We start from the raw sequence: 23,088 nt of genomic DNA, 5'->3' as shown, positions 1-23,088 counted from the left end.
TAGCTAGTGGCCACCCTTAGGTTCTAGAGACCACCCCCAGTTCCTTGACATGTGGTCCTCTCCTTAGGCTGTCATAACACAGCAGTGTGCTTCCTCTAGACCAGGAAGGGAATGTCTCTCGTATTAGTCTGCTAAGACTGTCTCACATAATGTAACATGATCATGGGAGTGATGCACCATCGATTTTGCCATATAATGTAATCACATCAAGGGAGTGGTGAGTGGTTGATTCCATTACCTTTGCCATATTTATTGGTTACCAGCAAGTCACAGGTTCCATCTACACTCAATGGGAAGGGATTAAACAAGGGTGTGAATCTGTAGGAGTCACTCTAGAGTGTACTTGCCACACATACCAAGCCTGGAAGTATCTTTGTAGTTTAAGACTTTGTAGCATAAGACATTTTGTTTTGAAAACAGAATGTGCTTTGGAGATAGTAATATCTGAATAAAGATTCTGGCTCTTCTGTTGTATAACTTTGGGCAAATTGCTAGTCACCTTGCAGCTTCAGTTTTCTCATCCAAAACCAGATACAGCTATTATCTATGTATATAAACATAAATGTCTATTAATAGATTTAGCCCAGTGATGTTATACATGAGAGTATGCACATCCACACTTTTCCCAAAGCAATTGTGAAATATATTAATTGTGCATGACACCAAATAGATATTACACAGAGAACAGCTCTGATCCTGATCTGTAAAAGTCTGCAGATCCTGACTCTTACCTGAAAAGTTAGCTACTCCTATAAGATGGAGCTTATATATGCTTAACATGATTCAATTCATTCATTAAGCCAATTCACCAATTGCTAGCACCAAACTCTGTGCTAGGAACTGGGTATACATAAAGGAGTAAAAAAGACATAGTCCTTGACTTCAATGACTTGTTTACAATATACTGGAAGAGATGAACAGCATCCATTCAATAAATACTTACTGAGGGCACTGTTTCCATTATGACAGATAGTAAACAGGATAGACAAGACTCTACCTTTCTGGAGATTATGTTCTATATGAGAAATGGGAGTGACGTGAAAGCAATAAACAAAAAAAAAGATAATTTCAAATGTTGATAGGAAATAATATAAGGAGGTATCAGAGGGATGAGGAGAAGCTATTTTCAATAGGGGGCAGGCCAGGAAAGGACTGTACAGGGAGACGGCATCTGACTGAAGGTGCAGTGATGAGGAACAGCAGACATTATCAGGAGCTGGAGAAGAGTGTTCCAGGCAGAAGAAACACCTGTGCAAAGACCCCAAGACAGGAACAAGGCTGAGGATAATTCTCAGTACGATGGAAGCCAGTGGAGGGTTACAAGCAGAGGAATGACAAAACGTGATTTACATCTTTAATGGATAGAACTGGCTGCTATGGGGAGAATGTAAAACAGGAGAGTAATAATGGAAAAAGGCAGTACAGTGAACAAATCGTAAGTTGCGTAAATATTATGAAAAGTGCAATAAAAAATAGAATTGGGCTCTTTGCAGTGTACAAACAATCCTATGCTCAAGTTACTGCATTACGGTGGCAGTGACAAGCAACATTTTAACAAGTAAATGTACAGTTGAAGTGGTGCTAAATGCTCTGAAGAAAAGTAAAACAAGAAAAGGCTTAGGAAGTTAGAAGGACTGATGTTTTAAACAAGATGGTCAGGAAAGCTGCACAAATTAGGTGACATTTGAGCAGACCCCCCAGTGAAGGTTTTGAGAAGACATGGAGAGGAAGTGATTGAGGCAAAAGGGCTGGCCAGGCCCCATGAACAACGTGCCTGTGTGTTTGAGGAAGGCTAGCTCAGAAGGAACAAGATGGAGACAGCCAGGAACATAGGGAATGAGTTCAGTTCCTCAGGACTTTGTAACCCACATAAGTGCTTTCAATTTTATTCTAAGTGAGGAACCTCTCAAGAGATTTGTGGAGGGGAACTCATGTGATGTGAAGATAACATGAAAATATAAAACTGGAGTAGAACTGGTGTCGACTTGGCCCTCAGGAGATGCCACTCAGAGGAGATATATAAGCTAAGACAGGAGGAACGGTGAGAAGACAGTTGAAGAAGGGGTAGGTGAGGGCCCACATTCCACCAGGAGAAGGGGAAACAGCTGCTGCAAATTCCTGATACAGCAAAGAACTTGAGGAACTGAAGAAACTAAAGGCCACAGGGTGAACAAGAGGAAGAAGGAACTAGGAGAGACAGAAAGCACAGGGGCCACCACATGCTGGACCTTAAAGGCCATGCTGAGGATTTAGGTATGGTATTTATTTATAGTATTTAGGGACTATTCACGTGAGGTGCCATTAGCTTAATTCTCAATATATTTGCACACATGCATTTTAAATGTATACTATATTTGTTATGATTAAGAATCTTTTTTTTTTTTTGAGACAGAGTCCTGCTGTCGCCCAGGCTGGAGTGCAGTGGCATGACCTTGGCTCACTGCAAGCTCTGCCTCCCAGGTTCACACCATTCTCCTGCCTCAGCCTCCCAAGTAGCTGGGATTACAGGTGCCCACCACCATGAGCAGCTAACTTTTTGTATTTTTAGCAGAGACAGGTTTTCACTGTGTCAGCCAGGATGGTCTCGATCTCCTGACCTTGTGATCTGCCAGCCTCGGCCTCCCAAAGGGCTGGGATTACAGGCGTGAGTCACCACACCTGGCCCTGATTAAGAACCTTTTAAATAGGATCTGGCTTTAGCATTCATTGTTTAGACACACAGGGAAAGAATATCATTATTCCACCAGTTCTAGCTGACTTAAAACTCTGAATCACTTACAGTGTCTCAAATATTTTAGGAACCTATTAATTTTCAATATTTTCCCCAAAGATGTAGAAGTAGAAATCCTCTAGCCTTTCAATACATTAGTATATGAATTATATCACCCATCACCTGACCTAAATTTTCTTTCTTAATATATTTTTCCTTGAAAGACCCTATTCCTTTGAAGCTTAACAACATATTCCTCACAACTGCTTTTGTAATTTGTCCTTTATGCATTTTGATTCTTTTTCATTGTCAGGATTTGGAAATGGAAAAGCTCTGGCTACTAGACTCAGCACACGTCCCTTATTCTTTAAGTGAAGGACGGACATATTCATTCATACACCTATTCACCAGACATACTGAGGACAAACAATGTACCAGGCATAATGTTACGGACTCTAAAAGATGCAAAGATGAATACAAGTTATCCTGTCCTCCAGGAAAAACAGCAAATTCAGTGTGTTGTAAGACCAAGGATTTGGCTACATGAATGCCAGGTAATACATGTATTTATTTTCAGTTCCAAAGTCACCACATATAATCACTGTATTTATTCATCTTTGGAAGGAGATGATTAAGAGCACAGCCTGTGGGAAAAGAAGTATACTAATTTTGATAGAGTATCTTTCTAGGGACTAATGGGACATTTTGAAACTAATACAGCTAGCTTTTATTTCCACAGGCAATATTTCACAAATGAGATTTGAAATTATTAAAAAATTCTAAATAGACATTGAATGACCCCACTTTGATACTCGAATCTCAGAAATGCTGGAAAAATCTAGACCATATAGGCATTCAAGGGAAAAGCATTTCCATAGAAAAACAAACCCCTACTGTGTACAACATTTTTCACATTCAAGCTGCTTTTTATGTAAGCAGTTTGGAAATTTGTATTAGATTATCATATTAGGGTAAGAGAAACTTCTCAGTGCAAACTGAAAGGGCCTGTCTCACAACAAGGATGCTAAGGCTGAAAAGGGTCCACAGTCCAACTATGTCTATAATTCAATTCAAGTGTCACGAAACAGACTTTCAGAAATTTTTTTAAAAATCCAGTCCTTAAAGATATCCTAATTCTAAATCAAGAGTCCATTGCTCTGTTGAAAAAAAAACAAAAACAAAAACACTGATAAAACATAAAACAGGAGGTAAACATGAAACACATATTGAAGGGAAAGGTAAACTATCTAGTGCTGTACTGTCTATTATGGCCACCACTGGCCACAGCGGGCTGCTGAGCACCTGAAATGTGGCTAGTCCAAATTGAAACGTGCTGTAAGTATAAAATACAGACCGAAATTCAAAGTATGGAAAAAACGTGAAATATCTCAATAATTTTAATAGTGATTAATATTTTGGCTATAATGAGTTAAATACAATATATTATTAAAGACAATTTCACCTTTTTACTTTTATAATGTGGTTTCTAAAAAATTCAAAATTACATATGTGGCTTGCATCTTATTTCTATTGGACAAGACTGATTTAGTGCCTTTTGCTTCCCCATAAGGCATCAGAATATGTAAAGAAAAGTGACATATCTTCTCCAATGATTTTTGCTCAAAGATACCATAAGAATAGGCACTTACAACCAGTAGAATGGAATTTGTGCACAGTACTTTTATATTCAAATTATTTCCTATTTAAGCAGTTTAGGAATCTGTACTGGTTTATGCTATTCCAGTTCAAGCTTGGATGACTTTACAGCTGTCTGTCCTGCGTTCTCGAAAGCCCGCCTTCACAGGGCAGACCTTTAAGCCTGTGATCCTGCTCACGCTTCCACATCTCATCAGTCAGCTGGACTTCCCAGGAGGAATGAGCTGTGAAGTCTTCTGGGCTCCTCTCCTCAGACTGTGGGTAACTCACACTAAGACTGTGAGGTTCCAGAGGACGAGCCTCCAGTCTTGGTCTCATTTCTGCCCCACAACATCGAGAATTGCTCTTTGCATCAAAGTAAATGCACGTGACAAATGTTGGTTACATATGAGTATGTGATGATATAGGGAAAACGAAGAATTTTTCCTCCTACTTTTTGTATTAGAGAAGTTTTAGTACATTAGACACTGACAGTCAACTGTGCTTCATAATTCATTTATTCCAATATCCAAGTGTTTACTGGCTGCCTGGAACTGAGCTGGGGGCTGGGGATGTGGTGGTGAATAAGGCACAGTGCTGAACTCACAGGGAAGGAAAAACAAAACCACAAGTATGGCATGTGACCCACCGAAAAGCAACTGGGATTACAAGAGGGACCCAATAGGGTTGGATAGGGGAACCTAATGTGGTTGGAGCCAAGGAAGGTTAATAAGTGACCTTTATGCTGGACCTGAGGGAGCTGTTAGCCTAGCAAGGTGTTGGGGAAAGGGCAGGCTGACCATGCAGGGAGGGCCCCTTAAGCCATGTTAAAAATGAAAGTTAATCTTAAAGGCATGAAAAGGGATGGAAGGGTTTTCTATAATATGACCAAATTTGCTTTTTAAAATATCACTCTGGAGACGGGCAAGAGTGGATGTGAGACTTTCACAGAGCATAGCCATGTATTCTTAAAAGCTAAACAAAATCACTTTGGTCATTTCAATAGGAACTGAGTTTTAAGAATAGAAAACACGTGTAAGCTCCACACCCCCAAGATGTGAAAGCCAGCAAGCACCCTGGAGCAGTAAACTAATACAGATGTACTCCCAAAGTACCCTCAAAGCAGCAAATCCTACTGATTCCCCCGGCCTGTCCATGTAAATTTGTTACTTGGCATCAGGCCCTGTCCTAACCCAAGCCACATCTTGCTTATTCAGAACCAGCAACCAGTATCCACACTGGTTGGCCCAGCTCCAGGGTTCACTGAAAGGCTGAACGGGCAAAGTATTTAGCAAACTGCACAAGTTTGGGAATATTCTTTCTGCTCTCCTGTGCCCAAGGACTGTCTCTCTGGGTGTTTGCCTAACTCTGAACTTCACCAGTTACCTGGTCTGGGCTCCATGGCCAGTGTCTACTCTCACAGCAAGAAGCTGGTGGAGGGATGAAATTGTACCTGTTGTAAACAATTAAATGCAGGTTGTTTACATTCTGTGGAATGATTACACAAAATTTTGTTTTGTTCTGGACTCTTCTGGGTAGTATTTATTCATATATGTATGTGACGTGCCCATACATAACTGCTTTTCTGAAACCAACCTCGAATTGCCTGTAATGGCCTTCATTGTTCTCCTTAGTGGTAGATGTCCACTCAACTCTCAAATAGAAAACCATTATATTGGCAGCCAATTAGCACATGCGGTATTGTATTAAAAATGTCATTTCTAAATATTCAGATCTTCTCAATTACCTCCTCCTTTGATGTTTTTTATTAAAATAAAAATAAGTCTCAATCCCACAATTTCCTTTCTGAATTTCTATTGTACTCACTCTGAAAGGGAAGGACCCTTTACACCTAAATGAAATGCAGCCTACCCTTCTCAGAGGCAGGATCCTGCAGTGTGAAGCGCAGAGACTTAGGAGGTAGTCAGACCTGAGTTCCAATCTTGTCTTCAGCCCTTCCTAGGTGTATGAATGGGAAAGTTCCTAAATTCTCTGACCCCTGTTTTTTCCTGAATAATATGAGGCTAGCCTACTGCATTAGTTTTCTAGAGCTGTCATTTCAAATGACCACAAACTGGGTGGCCTGAAACAAAAGAGGATTCCCTCACAGTTCAGCATGCTGGAAGTCTGAAATCAAGGTGTCAGCAAAGTTGGTTCCCTCTGAAGGCTCTGAGAGAATCCTTCCTTATGTCTTCCAGTTTGTGGTGGTAGCTGCTGGCATGCCTTGGCTCATGACATGTAACTCCAACCTCTGCTCATTCTTCACGTGGCCTTCTTTCCTGTGTTTCTCTGTGTCCTCTCCTCTTCTCATAAGGACACCCATCCTTGGTTTTAGGGGCCACCCTAAATCTAGGTAGAGTTCATCTCAAGATCCTACATCACTATTTATATCTGCAAAGACTATTTCCAAATAAGGTCACATTCCTTATAACTTTACTTCTGGATGGACCTGAATTTGGGGAGACACACTATTCAACCCACCACACCTACCTACAACAGAGCACACACAGTTCCATTACACTCAGGAAAACTGATGAGCTCCCACTGAGAATTTGTGTTACAATGAATTTTTAGTCTATGTTCATACTATACATTCTTCAACTATTTGTACTTTATATGAAGAAAAATCGTTACTTTTAAAGATGAGACAGTGCCTCATATACCTAGCACTACACTGAAAATGCTTCAGTGCTCAATAAATACTATATTCCTCCTCCCATTCCCTTTATCTTAGCCCTACAACCATGACTTACAAGTACAACTCACGTGAAAATCCCAGGAAATCATGGAGTACTTCAAGGTTCTAGGCAAAGATAAAGATCAAAACTTCTTGCCCCTATATAATGGTTTCTTGTGGGGAAGCAGGGCGAGCAGTTGTCTTTCAGAACTTGACCTATGACAGTGGTTTAAACACTAAGGAATAAATGTGCATCCAAGAGATCTTTGCATCTCTGTGAAAAACAGTGGCTACAAAGAAGGTTCTGGGTAAAAATCAGAAACTTGATTTTTGCTGTTCTTTGACCAATTTGTTAAGCATTTGAAAATGTATCCAGTCCACTGTCAGTTAAATTCCTGGTTCCTATAGCTTACCACATTTTCTTCCATATTTTCCTCCTTCACATAAGCCCATTTCTAATGTGTTTTATGAACAAAAACAACAGCAACAAAAATCCAGAAAGTCATTCCTACATAGTTTGCTAATCCTCAGAATAGCAGCTGGGCTGCTCATAGGTGAATAAAGATGGAAGGAGGCTGCAGCCAGCAGCAGGGGGCATAGAGAAGGAGCCAGCACTTACCACAGCACACATCTGCTTCCTCTCATCCCACACCTGCCCCTTTTCTTATCGCTTGCCCACTACTGCTCAGTATCCAAGCTCATTGGGACTGAGGCAGTTTTCTGCATCAGCCTCTCTGTGACCATAAAAGACATGGAACCCCAACCTGAAACTTCCAAAGAAACTAGCCTCAAGATTAAGGGGTCTTCCAAATATTCAGACATCTCAATTAAACACAACCAGCCTTGCTTCCCATTTCCATGCCCTGCAGTTAGAAACTGACACACAGGAACGGTAATGAGGAGGTCTGTGAGGTAGGCTGCTTTGCTCTGCTATACCTGGTGCCTACCGAGACTGCCCCAACTCTGCCTGGTCCTCTTATCAACATATAGTTCCATTATCTCTATTACCACTTCTTTTTCTTAGAGTATAACAAGTTAGTAGGAACCAATGCTGATCTGTGATGCGCCTGCAGAAGGATCAGAATCAAGATCAACGCTCTGAAGACTTTGGTGATGCCCAATGAAGAAACCCTCTGTGTTTCATGAAAATGATTCACCTCCCTGCTTTTTCACATCTTCTGGGAATCATTATATCTTATCTTAAAACTATCCTAATTTTCCTTCTTACCATCTCTTGAAAGTTCAACGTCAACTGATAACAGTTTATAGCTACTCTGGTATTATGTGTCACCTGAACTGTTTGTACATATTATTTGTTAAATACATCACAGTCAGATAAAATACCACAGATCTTCCAGTTACTTCAGCGTGAGCTTTAAAAAGCCCTTCTCCCCTGTTAAAATGTGCTATCCATGAAGTCGCTAACCTCTCAGAAAAGTGGACTGAGGCAGCAACACCAAAAGAAGAAACACACCAAACTTAAAATGTCTATCAAAGAGAAACTAAAAGTTACCTGGAGGGATCCTTTAAACGTACAAGATGATTCCTTACCTGGATTGGGTTGAAGGTATTCAATTGTTTTAGTCATTATTTCCATCACAGCCCTGCTGGTGACATCCACTTTCTGAAATGACAAAATAAATGCTCTAAATGACAAAAATGATGAGCTTTAGAACCTTGGTTTTTGCTTGAGTCTGTATACAATGGCGGGGAATGCAACAGAGCCCGGACAAGTTTTGCAGCAGGTGACGGAGGCTGAGTGGGGGCTGGAAGTCATGCTGATGCTATACTCAGCAGCGCTCTGCCAAGACGTGAAAAGCCTGTTGATCCGAAGAAGCAGCTGGTAGTTTCCTAAAATTTGTTTCAAAATATAATTCATTACCTTCTGGTAAAAATAAAGTGAATAAAATGAAACAGATTTTGGCCCAGAGACATTTATTGGATGCCTACAGTGGGTCAGGCATGCAGGCAGATTTTGCTGCCCTCAAGAAAGAATCACACAGCATCAACTTTGCTTATTCAAGAAGCAGGGAGCTTTTTATTTAACTTCTGAGAACATCCTAAAAATATCAAATCTTGAGCAAAGACTTCTAGTCTGTCCTTGAACTTTTGGTTAATTCTAAACAAAAATCTTGATGCTAGAGTCTATCCTCTAAATTTGGTCCATCCTCTAAATTTCTAAATTTGGAATGGTCAATGTTTACTTTCAGCATCTCACCATGTTCTCTTTGTCAGGCCCCTCTCCCCACTTGAAAGAGATCGTGGAAGCTGCTCATTGCAGTTAGGTCCTCTCTGTCTTTCTCCAAGAAATCCTTTTCTTATCAGCATGTGTGGGCCTCCTATTCACCCTATACGGTAAATGACTAGTGAGAATAAATGCATCCTCCCATTCAAGGTATGTACATGTAATATATGACATAGGTATAAACGAAAGTGATTAAATTTTAATGTAGAAATTTAGGTATCAATTAAGTCAACTGGAGAAGTTTTCTGTTGTTAAAAGGCTCCCCCTTCAACTACTAGAAACTTTTCCATAACCTACTGTACCCACATATAGTATCTACCTTGCATAAAGTAAGCCTCCTCCTTTTCCACAATCCACCCATTGAAAGATTTTATCTTTCAGTTCAGTTTTTCAATACTTAATAATTTCTCATTCCATGGCAGTCATATTACTGTGTGTGTTTGCTATTACTAGGATCAATAGAGGAAAACAAAATTTTTCTTGTGAGGTTATAATGATATAAAATTATCTTAAAAAGGATGCAATTTCAAATGTGCCTGTCTACATATAAATCTTGTATAAATATCCTTTGGATTTATTCAAATTTCAAAGATCTGTAAGATTGAGTGTACACTAGGTAGTGATTAGCTTTAAAGTGCTCAGTGGCCCCCTGGAGTTGTGCAGCACACAACTTGTGAAGCCATATGTGAAGGTCCTAGTATTAGCAAAATGTCAAACAACCACTATGTACTCAAGTCATGGAATGTCTTATGCCAGGGAAATGGATCAAAGGTGTGTATGGAATAAATATGCTGAAATTCCATGGTACGTGTGTGATAGGAGTACAAATGTAGATCTCCTCCTGACTATGTGATGGGGATTAAGGAATTAGATGACATATGTGCCCAAATATCCTGTAGTTATGATGAGAAGAAAAATCACTCAAAAAGCCAAGGTTTCTAAAAAAGAGTGCCATAGGAATTAAATTTTCCAATGGCTGTTTGATATCCCGATGTAATCTACTGTTAGGGGGCTGACCAATTTCTAAGTTTCCCCCATCTCTGTCCTTAATAATTATAATCATCATCACCATAAGCTGTTTTCTGTTTCTCAGAAACTGTTCTAAGGACTATGAATATCTTTACACATTCAATGCTCACAAACTCTGTAATGTCTATGAGAAAACAGATACAGAGGGGTTAAGAAACTTCCCCAGTTCTAGTTCCAGGGTGTATGTTCTTAATGACCATCCTATACTTCTTGAAAGCAAAAGCTCTTCCTAAAAAGACAGGCAACAGAGGCATCTCCCAGTCTGAGAGAGAGGTCAAGTCCGAGCTGGAATGTGCTGTGTTCCCAAGACGGCGCTGGGGGCCTGGCAGTAGTGGCCAAACAGAATCAGCAGGAAGGTACCTGCCATCCCATATTCTGTTTGGGTTTTGAAACTCCTCAAAGTCTGTGGAAGCTTCATCCACAAGACTGTTCCCTCCTGGGCCTCTCTGGAAGGGAGGCTCTGCCACGCTGACCTGCTGGACCACACGCCCTCAAGTTTCACAGGTTTCCCTACAGAGGCTGGTGCTTGCAGTGTCTATCCCAACTGACCCACAGGGAGGTGAACAAGGAAGGCTGTGATAGTTAGTTCTCATTTTGGCTACAGAACCCCCTTCCCTTTCAAGCTCTGTGTAGGGAGCCCAACTACTCATCTTGTGTAAACAGACACCACTAGCTTGGCTAAACCAGTGGTCTCAGGAGAGACCCAGAGACCCTGGGGACACCAAAGTTAGATTATTACATTTGGTCCCCAGGGCAGGATTCCATCTTAACAGAGAAGTAGGAATAAAAACTATTCCACTGTCCCTTGTGACTTGTCTAAAGAAAGAGCTCATCCCACCTGGATGTTTGCCGACTTTGTGCCCATTGAGGTGGACTCCTTCAACACTTTTGGTTACCTAGTCCAGGCATCATTACAGAGCAAGTTCTATGTAACCCCTTTTGAGTACAGCATAAAATAACCTTCACTTGAAATCCACCCCCTCTGAAAACAACTTTATTCAATATAGTTGTATATGCATTTCATCATCAGGAAATATACCAAAGAGGGACCGGTTTTTGGCAAATCCATTCCTAGGCCCTTGCTACTGACTGCATTCCTTTTTTTTTTTTTTTTTTTTGAGACAGGGTCTCACTCTCTCCCCTAGGCTAGAGTGCAGTAGTGCTATCTCAGCTCACTGCAACCTCCACCTCCTGGGTTCAAGCGATTCTCCCTTCTCAGCTTCCCAAGTAGCTGAGACTACAGGCACGCACCACCATGCCCAGCTAATTTTTGTATTTCTTGGTAGAGATGGGGTTTTGCCACGTTGGTCAGGCTGGTCTTGAACTCCTGGCCTCAAGTGATCCATCCGCCTTGGCCTCCCAAAGTGCTGGGATTACAGGCATGAGACACAGAGCCAGGCATGACTGCATTCTTACAGGTAATTACTTGACAGAGTTCATGGACAGAAGAGGAAGAGACCAGGGGAGCATTCTGTTTAATGCTTTAATTTATTAAGTGTCCACATCTGTGGCCTAGAGAAGGGAAAGGAGCTCTTTGAGTGTTGTTGTAAGGAGAAAAGTAGCTCCCAAGACCATGAAACAGAGGCTTTCTTAAAAAAAGTACCAGAAGAACTGAATGGTCCAATGACTAGTCACTATTCTGAAGTCATCTGCCAGTAGGAGGCTGACCAGTTTCTAACTTCTGTCCACCTCTGTCCTCAATAATAATGCCCAGGACTCTTTTGCTAAAGTAGACTGTGTCAGCCAGAGACAAGCTGAGGGCCATAACACCATGAGACTCCTGAATGTGCCTTGTTATGCACTTGCTAGGAGACTTATTTATATACCTAAACTGGTAATATCCAAGTACATATTCTCTTAGTAACAGGCCTGACGAAATTAGCATAAAGAAGATCTACGCTTAAGTAATTTATTATAACTAGCAATTCCCATAAACTCCCAGAATTCAGCTTACTGACATTTGAGAACAGCACAGTTTAACTCTGAACTTATGACATGTAACTGTTATTTTTCTCAATGTCCAAAATTTCCAATTTCTACTTGAAAGTGAGTTTTGATGCACCCTAAATTACAAGAACTTCTCATCTTATAAGCTCCTGAGCCTCCATCTTCAACTAACCTTGCCTGGGATTGGTGTGAGGAGCCATTAGGGAAGACAGTTTAAAGAAAGTGAAACTGTAAATATATAGATACACACGTTTTTTTAGGTAATAAAAACTTCCATTTCTACACTTTTAAATGGTTGAAAAAATTTGAAATGAGACTACTATTTTACAGAATAAAATAATTATTCAAATTTCAGCATCCTTAGATAAAGTTTTGTTGGAAAACAGCCACAATCATTCATTTAAACGCTGTCAATGGATGCTTTTGTGTTTCAACAGCATTGGCAAGGAGTTGTAAGAGACCTCAGAGACCCTCTGGCCCAAAAAACCTAAAGCACTTAAAAAAAACCTTGATCCCTGTGCTAGGTGCTAGCTTCACTAATAGTAATGCCATGCTGAATCTACAGATGATGCTGATTATTTCACCAGCTGTCTCAGTCTTTAGAGACAAGATACTAGAGAACAGAAGGCATGGAAATGACTACAATGGGGTTACTCTTTCAGAGACATGTGAATATTACCTTCTTCCCTAAAGAAAATAAAAGTTGGTGTTTCCTGAACTTAGGTGATAGGACTCGTGAACAACATGGCATTATTTCTGGAGCAATAAAAGGACTGAAAGATACGATTTCATACTATTAGATACCACATTATACCAGATGCTGTAGCAGAGTGAAGTTTAAGAAAAACATAGACACCTTAAAGGGAGCACCGACAGTTTGTGAGTTTAGTGATCATTAATATATAAATGAATTAAGTCAGGCATGGTGGCCCATGTCTGTTATCCCAATGCTTTGGGAGGCCAACACAGGAGGACTGCTTAAGGCCAGGAGTTCACGACTAGCCTGGGAAAAAGTGAGACTCCACCTATACAAAAGATTTAAAAATTAGGCACAAAGATACAACAAAAAAGAGAACTTCAGGCCAAGGTCCTTAATGAACACTGATGCAAATCCTCAATAAAATGCTGGCAAACCAAATCCAGAGGCATGTCAAAAAGCTTATCCACCATTACCAAGTAGGTTTTATCCCTAGGATGCAAGGTTGGTTCAACATATGCAAATCAATAAATATGATTCATCACATAAACAGAACTAAAGAAAAAAAATACATGATTATCTCAATAGATGCACAAAAGGTTTTCAATAAAATTCAACATCTATTCATGTTAAAAAGTCCCAATGAAATAGGTATTAAAGGAATGCACCTCAAAATAGTAAGTGCCATATATGACAAACCCATAGCCAATATCATACTGAATGGGCAAAAGCTGGAAGCATTTCCCTTGAAAATCGGCACAAGACAAGGATGCCCTCTCTCACTACTCCTATTCAACATAGTATTGGAAGTCCTGGCCAGGCCAATTAGGCAAGAGAAAGAAATAAAGGGCATCCAAGTAGGAAGACAGGAAGTCAAACTATCCCTGTTTGCAGACGGTATGATCCTATGTCTAGAAAACCCCACGGTCTCAGCCAAAAAGATTCTTAAGCTGATAAAGAACTTCAGCAAAGTCTCAGGATACAAAATTGACGTTCAAAAATCACTAGTGTTCCTATACACCAATAACTGTCAGGCCAAGAGCCAAATCAGGAACAATCTCCTTCACAATTGCCACAAAAATAATAAAACATCTAGGAATACAGCTAACCAGGGAGGTGAAAGTTCTTTTTTTTTTTTTTTTGAGATGGAGTCTCGCTCTGTTGCCCAGGCTGGAATGCAGTGGTGTGATCTCAGCTCACTGCAAGCTCTGCCACCTCAGTTCACGCCATTCTCCTACCTCAGCCTCCCAAGTAGCTGGGACTATAGACACCTGCCACCACACCCAGCTAATTTTTTGTATATTTAGTAGAGACGGGGTTTCACTGCGTTAGCCAGGATGGTTTCCATCTCCTGACCTCGTCGTGATCTGCCCTCCTCAGCCTCCCAAAGTTCTGGGATTACAGGCATGAGCCACCACACCTGGCTGAAAGTTCTTTACAAGAAGAACTACAAACACTGCTGAAAGAAATCATAGATGATACAAACAATGGAAAAACATTCCATGCTCATGGATATGAAGACTCAATATTAAAATGGCGATATTGCCATTTTAATGGCAGTTTATGGATTCAATGCTATTCTTTTTTTTTTTTATACTTTAAGTTCTAGGGTACATGTGCACAATGCGCAGGTTTGTTACATATGTATACATGTGCCATGTTGGCGTGCTGCACCCATTAACTCGTCATTTACATTAGGTATATGTCCTAATGCTATCCTTCCCCCAACCCCCTCCCCACAATAGGACCCAGTGTGTGATGCTCCCCTTCCTGTGTCCAGGTGATCTCATTGTTCAATTCCCACCTATGAGTGAGGACATGCGGTATTTGGTTTTCTGTTCTTGCGATAGTTTGCTGAGAATGATGGTTTCCAGCTGCATCCATGTCCCTAAAAAAGAACACGAACTCATCCTTTTTTATGGCTGCATAGTATTCCATGATGTATATGTGCCACATTTTCTTAATCCAATCTGTCACTGATGGACATTTGGGTTGATTCCAAGTCTTTGCTATTGTGAATAGTGCCACAATAAACATACATGTGCATGTGTCTTTATAGCAGCATGACTTATAATCCTTTGGGTATATCCCCAGTAATGGGATGGCTGGGTCAAATGGTATTTCTAGTTCTAGATCCTTGAGAAATTGCCACACTGTTTTCCACAATGGTTGAACTAGTTTACAGTCCCACCAACAGTGTAAAAGTGTTCCTATTTCTCCACATCCTCTCCAGCACCTGTTGTTTCCTGATTTTTTTTAATGATTCCCATTCTAACTGGTGTGAGATGGTATCTCATTGTGGTTTTGATTTGCATTTCTCTGATGGCCAGTGATGAGCATTTTTTCATGTGTCTGTTGGCTGTATGCATGTCTTCTTTTGAGAAGTGTCTGTTCATATCCTTTGCCCACTTTTTGATGGGGTTGTTTGGTTTTTTCTTGTAAATTTGATTGAGTTCTTTACAGGTTCTGGATATTAGCCCTTTGTCAGATGAGTAGATTGCAAAAATGTTCTCCCATTCTGTAGGTTGCCTGTTCACTCTGATGGTAGTTTCTTTTGCTGTGCAGAAGCTCTTTAGTTTAATTGGATCCCATTTGTCAATTTGGGCTTTTGTTGCCATTGCTTTTGGTGTTTTAGACATGAAGTCCTTGCCCATGCCTATGTCCTAAATGGTATTACCTAAGTTTTCTTCTAGGGTTTTTATGGTTTTAGGTCTAACATTTAAGTCTCTAATCCATCTTGAATTAATTTTCATATAAGGAGTAAGGAAAGGATCCAGTTTCAGCTTTCTACTTATGGCTAGCCAATTTTCCCAGCACCATTTATTAAATAGGGAATCCTTTCCCTATTTCTTGTTTTTGTCAGGTTTGTCAAAGATCAGATGGCTGTAGATGTGTGGTATTATTTCTGAGGGCTCTGTTCTGTTCCATTGGTCTATATCTCTGTTTGGGTACCAGTACCATGCTGTTTTGGTTACTGTAGCCTTGTAGTATAGTTTGAAGTCAGGCAGCGTGATGCCTCCAGCTTTGTTCTTTTGGCTTAGGATTGTCTTGGCAATGCAGGCTCTTTTTTGGTTCCATATGAACTTTAAAGCAGTTTTTTTCCAAATCTGAGAAGGAAGTCATTGGTAGCTTAATGGGGATGGCATTGAATCTATAAATTATCTTGGGCAGTATGGCCATTTTCACAATCTTGATTCTTTCTATCCATGAGCATGGTGTGTTCTTCCATTTGTTTGTGTCCTCTTTTATTTCACTGAGCAGTGGTTTGTAGTTCTCCTTGAAGAGGTCCTTTACATCCCTTGTAAGTTGGATTCCTAGGTATTTTATTCTCTTTGAAGCTATTGTGAATGGGAGTTCATTCGTGATTTGGCTCTCTGTTTGTCTGTTACTAGTGTACAAGAATGCTTGTGATTTTTGCACGTTGATTTTGTATCCTGAGACTTTGCTGAAGTTGCTTATCAGCTTAAGGAGATTTTGGGCTGAGATGATGGAGTTTTCTAAATATACAATCATGTCATCTGAAAACAGGGACAATTTGAATTCCTCTTTTCCTAACTGAATACCCTTTATTTCTTTCTCTCTTGCCTGATTGCCCTGGCCAGAACTTCCAACACTATGTTGAACAGGAGTGGTGAGAGAGGGCATCCCTATCTTGTGCCAGTTTTCAAAGGGAATGCTTCCAGTTTTTGCCCACTCAGTATGATATTGGCTGTGGGTTTGCCATAAATAGCTCTTATTATTTTGAGATACATTCCATCAATACCGAATTTATTGAGAGTTTTTCGCATGAAGGGCTGTTGAATTTTGTCGAAGGCCTTTTCTGCATCTATTGAGATAATCATGTGGTTTTTGTCTTTGGTTCTGTTTATATGCTGGATTACATTTATTGATTTGCATATGTTGAACCAGCCTTGCATCCCAGGGATGAAGCCCACTTGATCATGGTGGATAGCTTTTTGATGTGCTGCTGGATTCAGTTTGCCAGTATTTTATGGAGGACTTTTGCATCGATGTTCATCAGGGATATTGGTCTAAAATTCTCTTTTTTTGTTGTGTCTCTGCCAGGCTTTGGTATCAGGATGATGTTGGCCTCATAAAATGAGTCAGGGAGGATTCCCTCTTTTTCTATTGATTGGAATAGTTTCAGAAGGAATGGTACCAGCTCCTCCTTTTACCTCTGGTAGAATTCGGCTGTGAATCCATCTGGTCCGGGAGTGTTTTTGGTTGGTAGGCTATTAATTATTGCCTCAATTTCAGAGCCTGCTATTGGTCTATTCAAGGATTCAACTTCTTCCTGGTTTAGTCTTAGGAGAGTGTAAGTATACAGGAAATTATCGATTTCTTCTAGGTTTTCTAGTTTATTTGCGTAGAGGTGTTTATAGTATTCTGTGATGGTAGTTTGTATTTCTGTGGGGCTGGTGGTAATATCCCCTTTATCATTTTTTATTGCATCTATTTGATTTTTCTCTCTTTTCTTCTTTATTAGTCTTGCTAGTGGTCTATCAATTTTGTTGATCTTTTCAAAAAACCAGCTCCTGGATTCATTGATTTTTTGGAAGGATTTTTGTGTCTCTATCTCCTTCAGTTTTGCTCTGATCTTAATTATTTCTTGCCTTCTGCTAGCTTTTGAATGTGTTTGCTCTTGCTTCTCTAGTTCTTTTAATTGTGATGTTAGGGTGTCAATTTTAGATCTTTCCTGCTTTCACTTGTGGGCATTCAGTGCTACAAATTTCCCTCTACACAGTGCTTTAAATGTGTCTCAGAGATTCAGATATATTGTAACTTTGTTCTCATTGGTTTCAAAGAACATCTTTATTCCTGCCTTCATTTTGTTATGTACCCAGTAGTCATTCAGGAGCAGGTTGTTGAATTTTCGTGTAGTTGAGTGGTTTCTATTGAGTTTCTTAGTCCTGAGTTCTAGTTTGATTGCATTGTGGTCTGAGAGACAGCTTGTTATAATTTCTGTTCTTTTACATTTGCTGAGGAGTGCTTTACTTCCAACTATGTGGTCAATTTTGGAATAAGGGCAATGTGGTGCTGAGAAGAATGTATATTCTGTTGATTTGGGGTGGAGAGTTCTGTAGATGTCTATTAGGTCCACTTGGTGCAGAGTTGAATTCAATTCCTCGATATCCTTGTTGGCTTTCTGTCTCATTGATCTGTCTAATGTTGACAGTGGTGTGTTCAAGTCTCCCATTATTATTGTATGGGAGTCTAAGTCTCTTTGTAAGTCTCTAAGGACTTGCTTTATGAATCTGGGTGCTCCTGTATTGGGTGCATATATATTTAGGATAGTTAGCTCTTCCTGATGTATTGATCCCTTTACCATTATGTAATGGCCTTCTTTGTCTCTTTTGATCTTTGATGGTTTAAAGTCTGTTTTATCAGAGACTAGGATTGCAACCCCTGCTTTTTTTTTTTTTTTTTTTCCATTTGCTTGGTAGATCTTCCTCCATCCCTTTATTTTGAGCCTATGTGTGTCTCTGCATGTGAGATGGGTCTCCTGAATACAGCAAACTGATGGGTCTTGACTCTTTATCCAATTTGCCAGTCTGTGTCTTTTAATACACTGTTGGTAGGACTGTAAATTAGTTCAACCATTGTGGAAGACAGTGTGGTGATTCCCCAAAGTCCTAAAGACAGAAATACCATTTGACCCAGCAATCCCATTATTCTATATATATCCAAAGAAATATAAATTGTTCTATTATAAAGACACATGCACACATGTTTTCACTGTAGCACTATTAATAATAGCAAAGATATGGAACCAACCCAAATGCCCAACAATGACAGACTAGATAAAGAAAATGTGATATGTATACACCATGGAATACTAAGCAGCCATAAAAAAGAGAGATCAGGTTCTTTGTAGGGACACGGATGGACCTGGAGGCCATTATCTTTAGCAAACTAATGCAGGTAGAGACAACCAAATAGCACATGTTCTCACTTATAAGCGGGACAAAAATGATGAGAACACATGGACACATAGAGGGGAACAACACACACTGGGACCTAATGGAGGGTGGAGGGTGGGAGGAGGGAGATGATCAGGAAAAATAACTAATGGGTACTAGGCTTAATACCTGGGTGATGAAATCATTTGTACAATAAACACCCACGACACGTCTACCTATGTAACAAACCTGCACATGTATCCCTGAACTTAAAATAAAAGTTTAAAAAAAGAAATAAATTGGACCTCAAAGATAAAACAAATAATAAAAATTAGCCAGGCATGGTGGTGTGTTCCTGTAGTCCCAGCTACTTGGGGGGCTGAGGCAGGAGGATCACTTGAGCCCAGAAGTTTGAGGTGATAGTGAGCATGATTGAGCTACTACACTCCAGCCTGGACAAAAGAGAGAGAGCTCAATCTCCAAATGAGTAAATAAATAAATCAGATAAATAAGTAGATGAATTGCCCACTTGAACATGGGGTAACTCACAGTGGTAACATAAAAGAAATGTTAAAATGTCATATGAAAAACTAAAATATGTTCAAATTCTTAACTTCTCTGTCACTGAAGAAAATGCAACTATTAATAATGTATACACACCCACTTAAAGTACTGAGACTCCTGAACAAGAACAGCTAAATAAACAATCATGTAGTCATGATGAAAACAGTGTCCTGGGAAGGTCTGTCTGGCAGCGAGATACAGGCAGGTACAAGAGTGATGTTTTTAATAGTCCCCTACTGACTCGGAAGAGTTAATGCATCTGTCCCCAAGCTGCCATGATTTAAAGCATTATCTTATGTATTCAGAAAGCCCAACTGACGACGTGTTAAAAAGAAAAACAAACAAGGTTATTAGAATGCTGTGATTGCTCCAATGTATTTTTTTGCTGTTAATTTTCTTGGTCCTTACCTTTAATGAATATAAGCTTGGAACTATATTGCAAACATGTAACTTAGAGGAAGCTTGTTATCACTGAATTTCAGACTAAGGAGAAAGATGTCTTAACAGCTCATCTTGTTTGGGGCTCTGGCCCTTCTTACATCCCCACACCAGGGGGTGTGTGTCTTAGCACAACGCTCCATGCCTCCCCCTTTCCTATCATACCATGAAGGAGACGTCCATAGGTGCACTCGGGGATATGTGTTGCTCAGAGCATTCTAGCTGGAACTCTACTCCTTTCTCTCCCACTTGAGAGAGATTGCTGGAATCCGAGTAAGAGTGACATCATTAAAAAGTGACATTATTAGTAACAAATCACTAAACACAAAACTCACAAGAGATGACTGGTGTGCCTCACATGATGGCAGGGAACTAGCGGGTCAGCCTGTGTTCCAACATGGGCAGTGGGAACTAGGGAGTCAAACATGGGCGGTGATAGGGAATTCAGTCATTCCTGAGGCAAAGAAACCACACACACAAACAAAACAACAAAACAAAAAACACACACCAAAAACCCAGCTTTGAGAGCCAAAAGTTTTGAGCCAGAATCTATCTCCCCATGGTTTCTACTCCTTAATTCTAGCTCTACCACTTGGGCTGGATAGAAAAATTGAACCCCTCTCCACCCAGTGACTGAGTGTATGAAGATAATGACCATGGACATTTCCCTATTGGACTTTCTCCACACCGCCTCTGCCAATAATCCTCTCTTACTCTCATACAAAATGGCATTCTTTCTCAACAACTTGCTCTTCCTAAAACTCAAGGCTGCTCCTTAAAAAGAATCCCATTTTTGTTGAAGCACCTATAGACATGTTTCTATCCCTAGTACATCTTCTGGGTTCAACAGTAGAGATTTCCCAGGATAATTTTCAGGCTGCAAAAGCGGTACTATATTCCTCAGCTTAGAATTCTGAATGAACCATATAATCAGGGACAAGAGACATGTTCAGGATTTAGCTCAGACACCTTCTCTCTTCTAGAAAGCCTGATATACCCAGCCTGAAGATTCCATGGGAATCCTCCCCAGGACACCAAGCACTATGTTCTGTAAGGTACTGATTTACGTACCTATTTTTAAAAAATCAAAACTGGAAGCCCCTTGAAGACAGGGATAGTGCCTTAACATGGAGGCACGTTCTGAATAAATTAATGAATGTAACTGTAAACACAACAAAAAACTACACAATCATTGCAACAACTGAGAAAATTTGAGAAGGAATCAGAGTTCTTCAAATTTTAGAACTTCCTCTTGACAAAAAAAAACCTATAGCTTTTCAAAGAAGAAATCCTCCAATGTTGCACCAGAGTAAGACATTTAGCCTGTGTTTAACAAAGCTTGTAAGCAACAGACAGCATTTAAAATGAAAACAGAAAGAATTCCATGCAAGGCACTTAAGAGGAGAGAAATAATGATGGGCAGGGATCCTACAGAGACAGCACAGCCGCAGGATTCCATCCAATCAGCTCAGGGAGAGGAGGGCTGCAGAGCTAAGGGATACACATGCTGATTTTACTGCACCTCAGCCAGAGAGCGGCTGGGGTGGCTGATTAGAGAAACACCCCTAGGAAAACCCACTTCTCTCTCCTAGTAGTGCTGCTTAAAGCAAACCTCTAATTTATTTCATTTTGTTATCTAATTGCACCTCCGAGAATACAGATGAGCAAAGGTCTCTCTACCCCAAATGCCTGATGAGCAGAAAACCAACTATGGAAAGGCAATTCTTCTGTCTGCTTGGGAACACTGAGCTAAAACATTTGTGTGAATAATAAATTAACAGGAGAGAAAAGATTTGAGAGTCTAAATCCAAAGCAAGTGCTTTTCAATTACCACATAAATCTTACACTATCCATGTAAATTTAGCATGGGTCGAGAGTACAAAATTTGCAATAGAGACACAGATGAAACAAAAGATAAAAAGAATTAAACAGAGCAAAACAATTTCCACACTGCACTGAAACCTAAATCTCTCAATTTACTCAGGTAAAAACCCAAGTAAAGAGCCATGAGTATGTTCTTCAGTCAATCAGAAGTTTACTTTGTTGCTGGAATATCTGTATTTTGAAATAAAAGCTTCAGAAACATTTCTATAAATTAGGAGAAATAATCCTTATACCTTACTTTCAGACTCAGAGAAAGGTCTGTTGGTATTTGCCTAAAGTAAAATCCTTGCAGGATTCTCTTTTATTTCAATTAGTTTGCAAAACTGGCATACATTTCTCATCAAAATAAATCTCCAAAGGTCTAATTAGTTGCTCAGTGATAGATTCTACTCAGGTATCCAAATTTCCTATTCTTTTTAGTCTCATTTAAGAAACAGAAAGTTAGTTTGTCTCAGTTTAGACAGTGAGCTGCCTAGCTTATTCCCTTTAGTACCAGCAGATGCTAAAAGGAAGTGTCAAATTCTGATTCCTGGTACTTAGTTCCAAATTCCTAAATATCTGCCTAATCTTTCATGAATTACATGACATTGGCCACGTGGCATACTATAAATGCTCTCCAGGGGTGCAGGGAAGGAGGAGCATCAAAGGACAAGGAGGGATCAAGCAAGACTGGGTGAAGACAGAGGCTGATTAACCCATGGGCTGCTCGAATGAAACGTGAGGAACTCCAATTTTATGGGCAGTAGAAAAGTCAAAGACAAGACATTTTGGAGATGTGTGTCAGTTCCTGGAGTGTCAGATGCTTTACAAGATTGATGGGTAAAATGCTATTTCCAGAACTATGGATATTAGTGGCTACCAGTTTGGGTTGAGGATCAGGTGGTATTTAGAACCATCCAGAGATAAGAAATAGGAACCAATGCAGACTTTGGTCTACCTGGAGCACGTAGCAGGCAGACCTCAGCCGTAAGTCTGGTTTTCCAGACTTCTGAAGGCTGGGACTCAGAATTCCAGTATAAAATCTCCTCACCAGCGGGTACGCATCAGTGAGGTCTATCTCAAGAACTTAGCCAGAATGAACAGCTGGGTCAATACTATGCAATCTGATTTCACAAAACCCTGCCTCCTGGCAACTTATCTTTTTTTGGGGGGGAGGGAGGAACTCAGCTATTCCCTCTTGCCTGCTTGCAGGCTGTTTCCTTTACCAGGCTCTGCTAACTCTTCCCTATCTTCACTTAACTGTCAGGAAGGTTCTCCTTGACAATGCAGTATGGGTGAGTTTCCTCTGTGCTGGGCTTCTGTAGCCCCATGAGTTTTCCTTCTTGCCACGCTGGTCATTACTTGCCCCAAGTTTGCCCTCCC

At 40.2% G+C, this 23,088-nt stretch overlaps 1 protein-coding gene across 3 annotated transcripts in view; it reads right to left on the bottom strand.

Annotated features, from left to right (window-relative positions):
• The window catches only part of SH3GL2 (SH3 domain containing GRB2 like 2, endophilin A1), a 236,050-nt gene that overhangs the window by 26,583 nt on the left and 186,379 nt on the right, over positions 1–23,088 (bottom strand). For all 3 annotated transcript variants that reach the window (XM_017949839.3, XM_009188717.4, XM_009188720.3), the window contains exon 3: positions 8,574–8,646. In XM_017949839.3, the coding sequence (XP_017805328.1) occupies positions 8,574–8,646 (73 nt within the window). The remainder of the gene's footprint in view (positions 1–8,573; positions 8,647–23,088) is intronic.

The sequence above is a fragment of the Papio anubis genome, chromosome 13 (assembly GCF_008728515.1).
Source record: "Papio anubis isolate 15944 chromosome 13, Panubis1.0, whole genome shotgun sequence".
Lineage (NCBI taxonomy): Eukaryota > Metazoa > Chordata > Mammalia > Primates > Cercopithecidae > Papio > Papio anubis.
The sequence above is the reverse complement of the archived record's forward strand: the minus strand, read 5'-3'. Positions and strand labels throughout refer to the sequence as shown.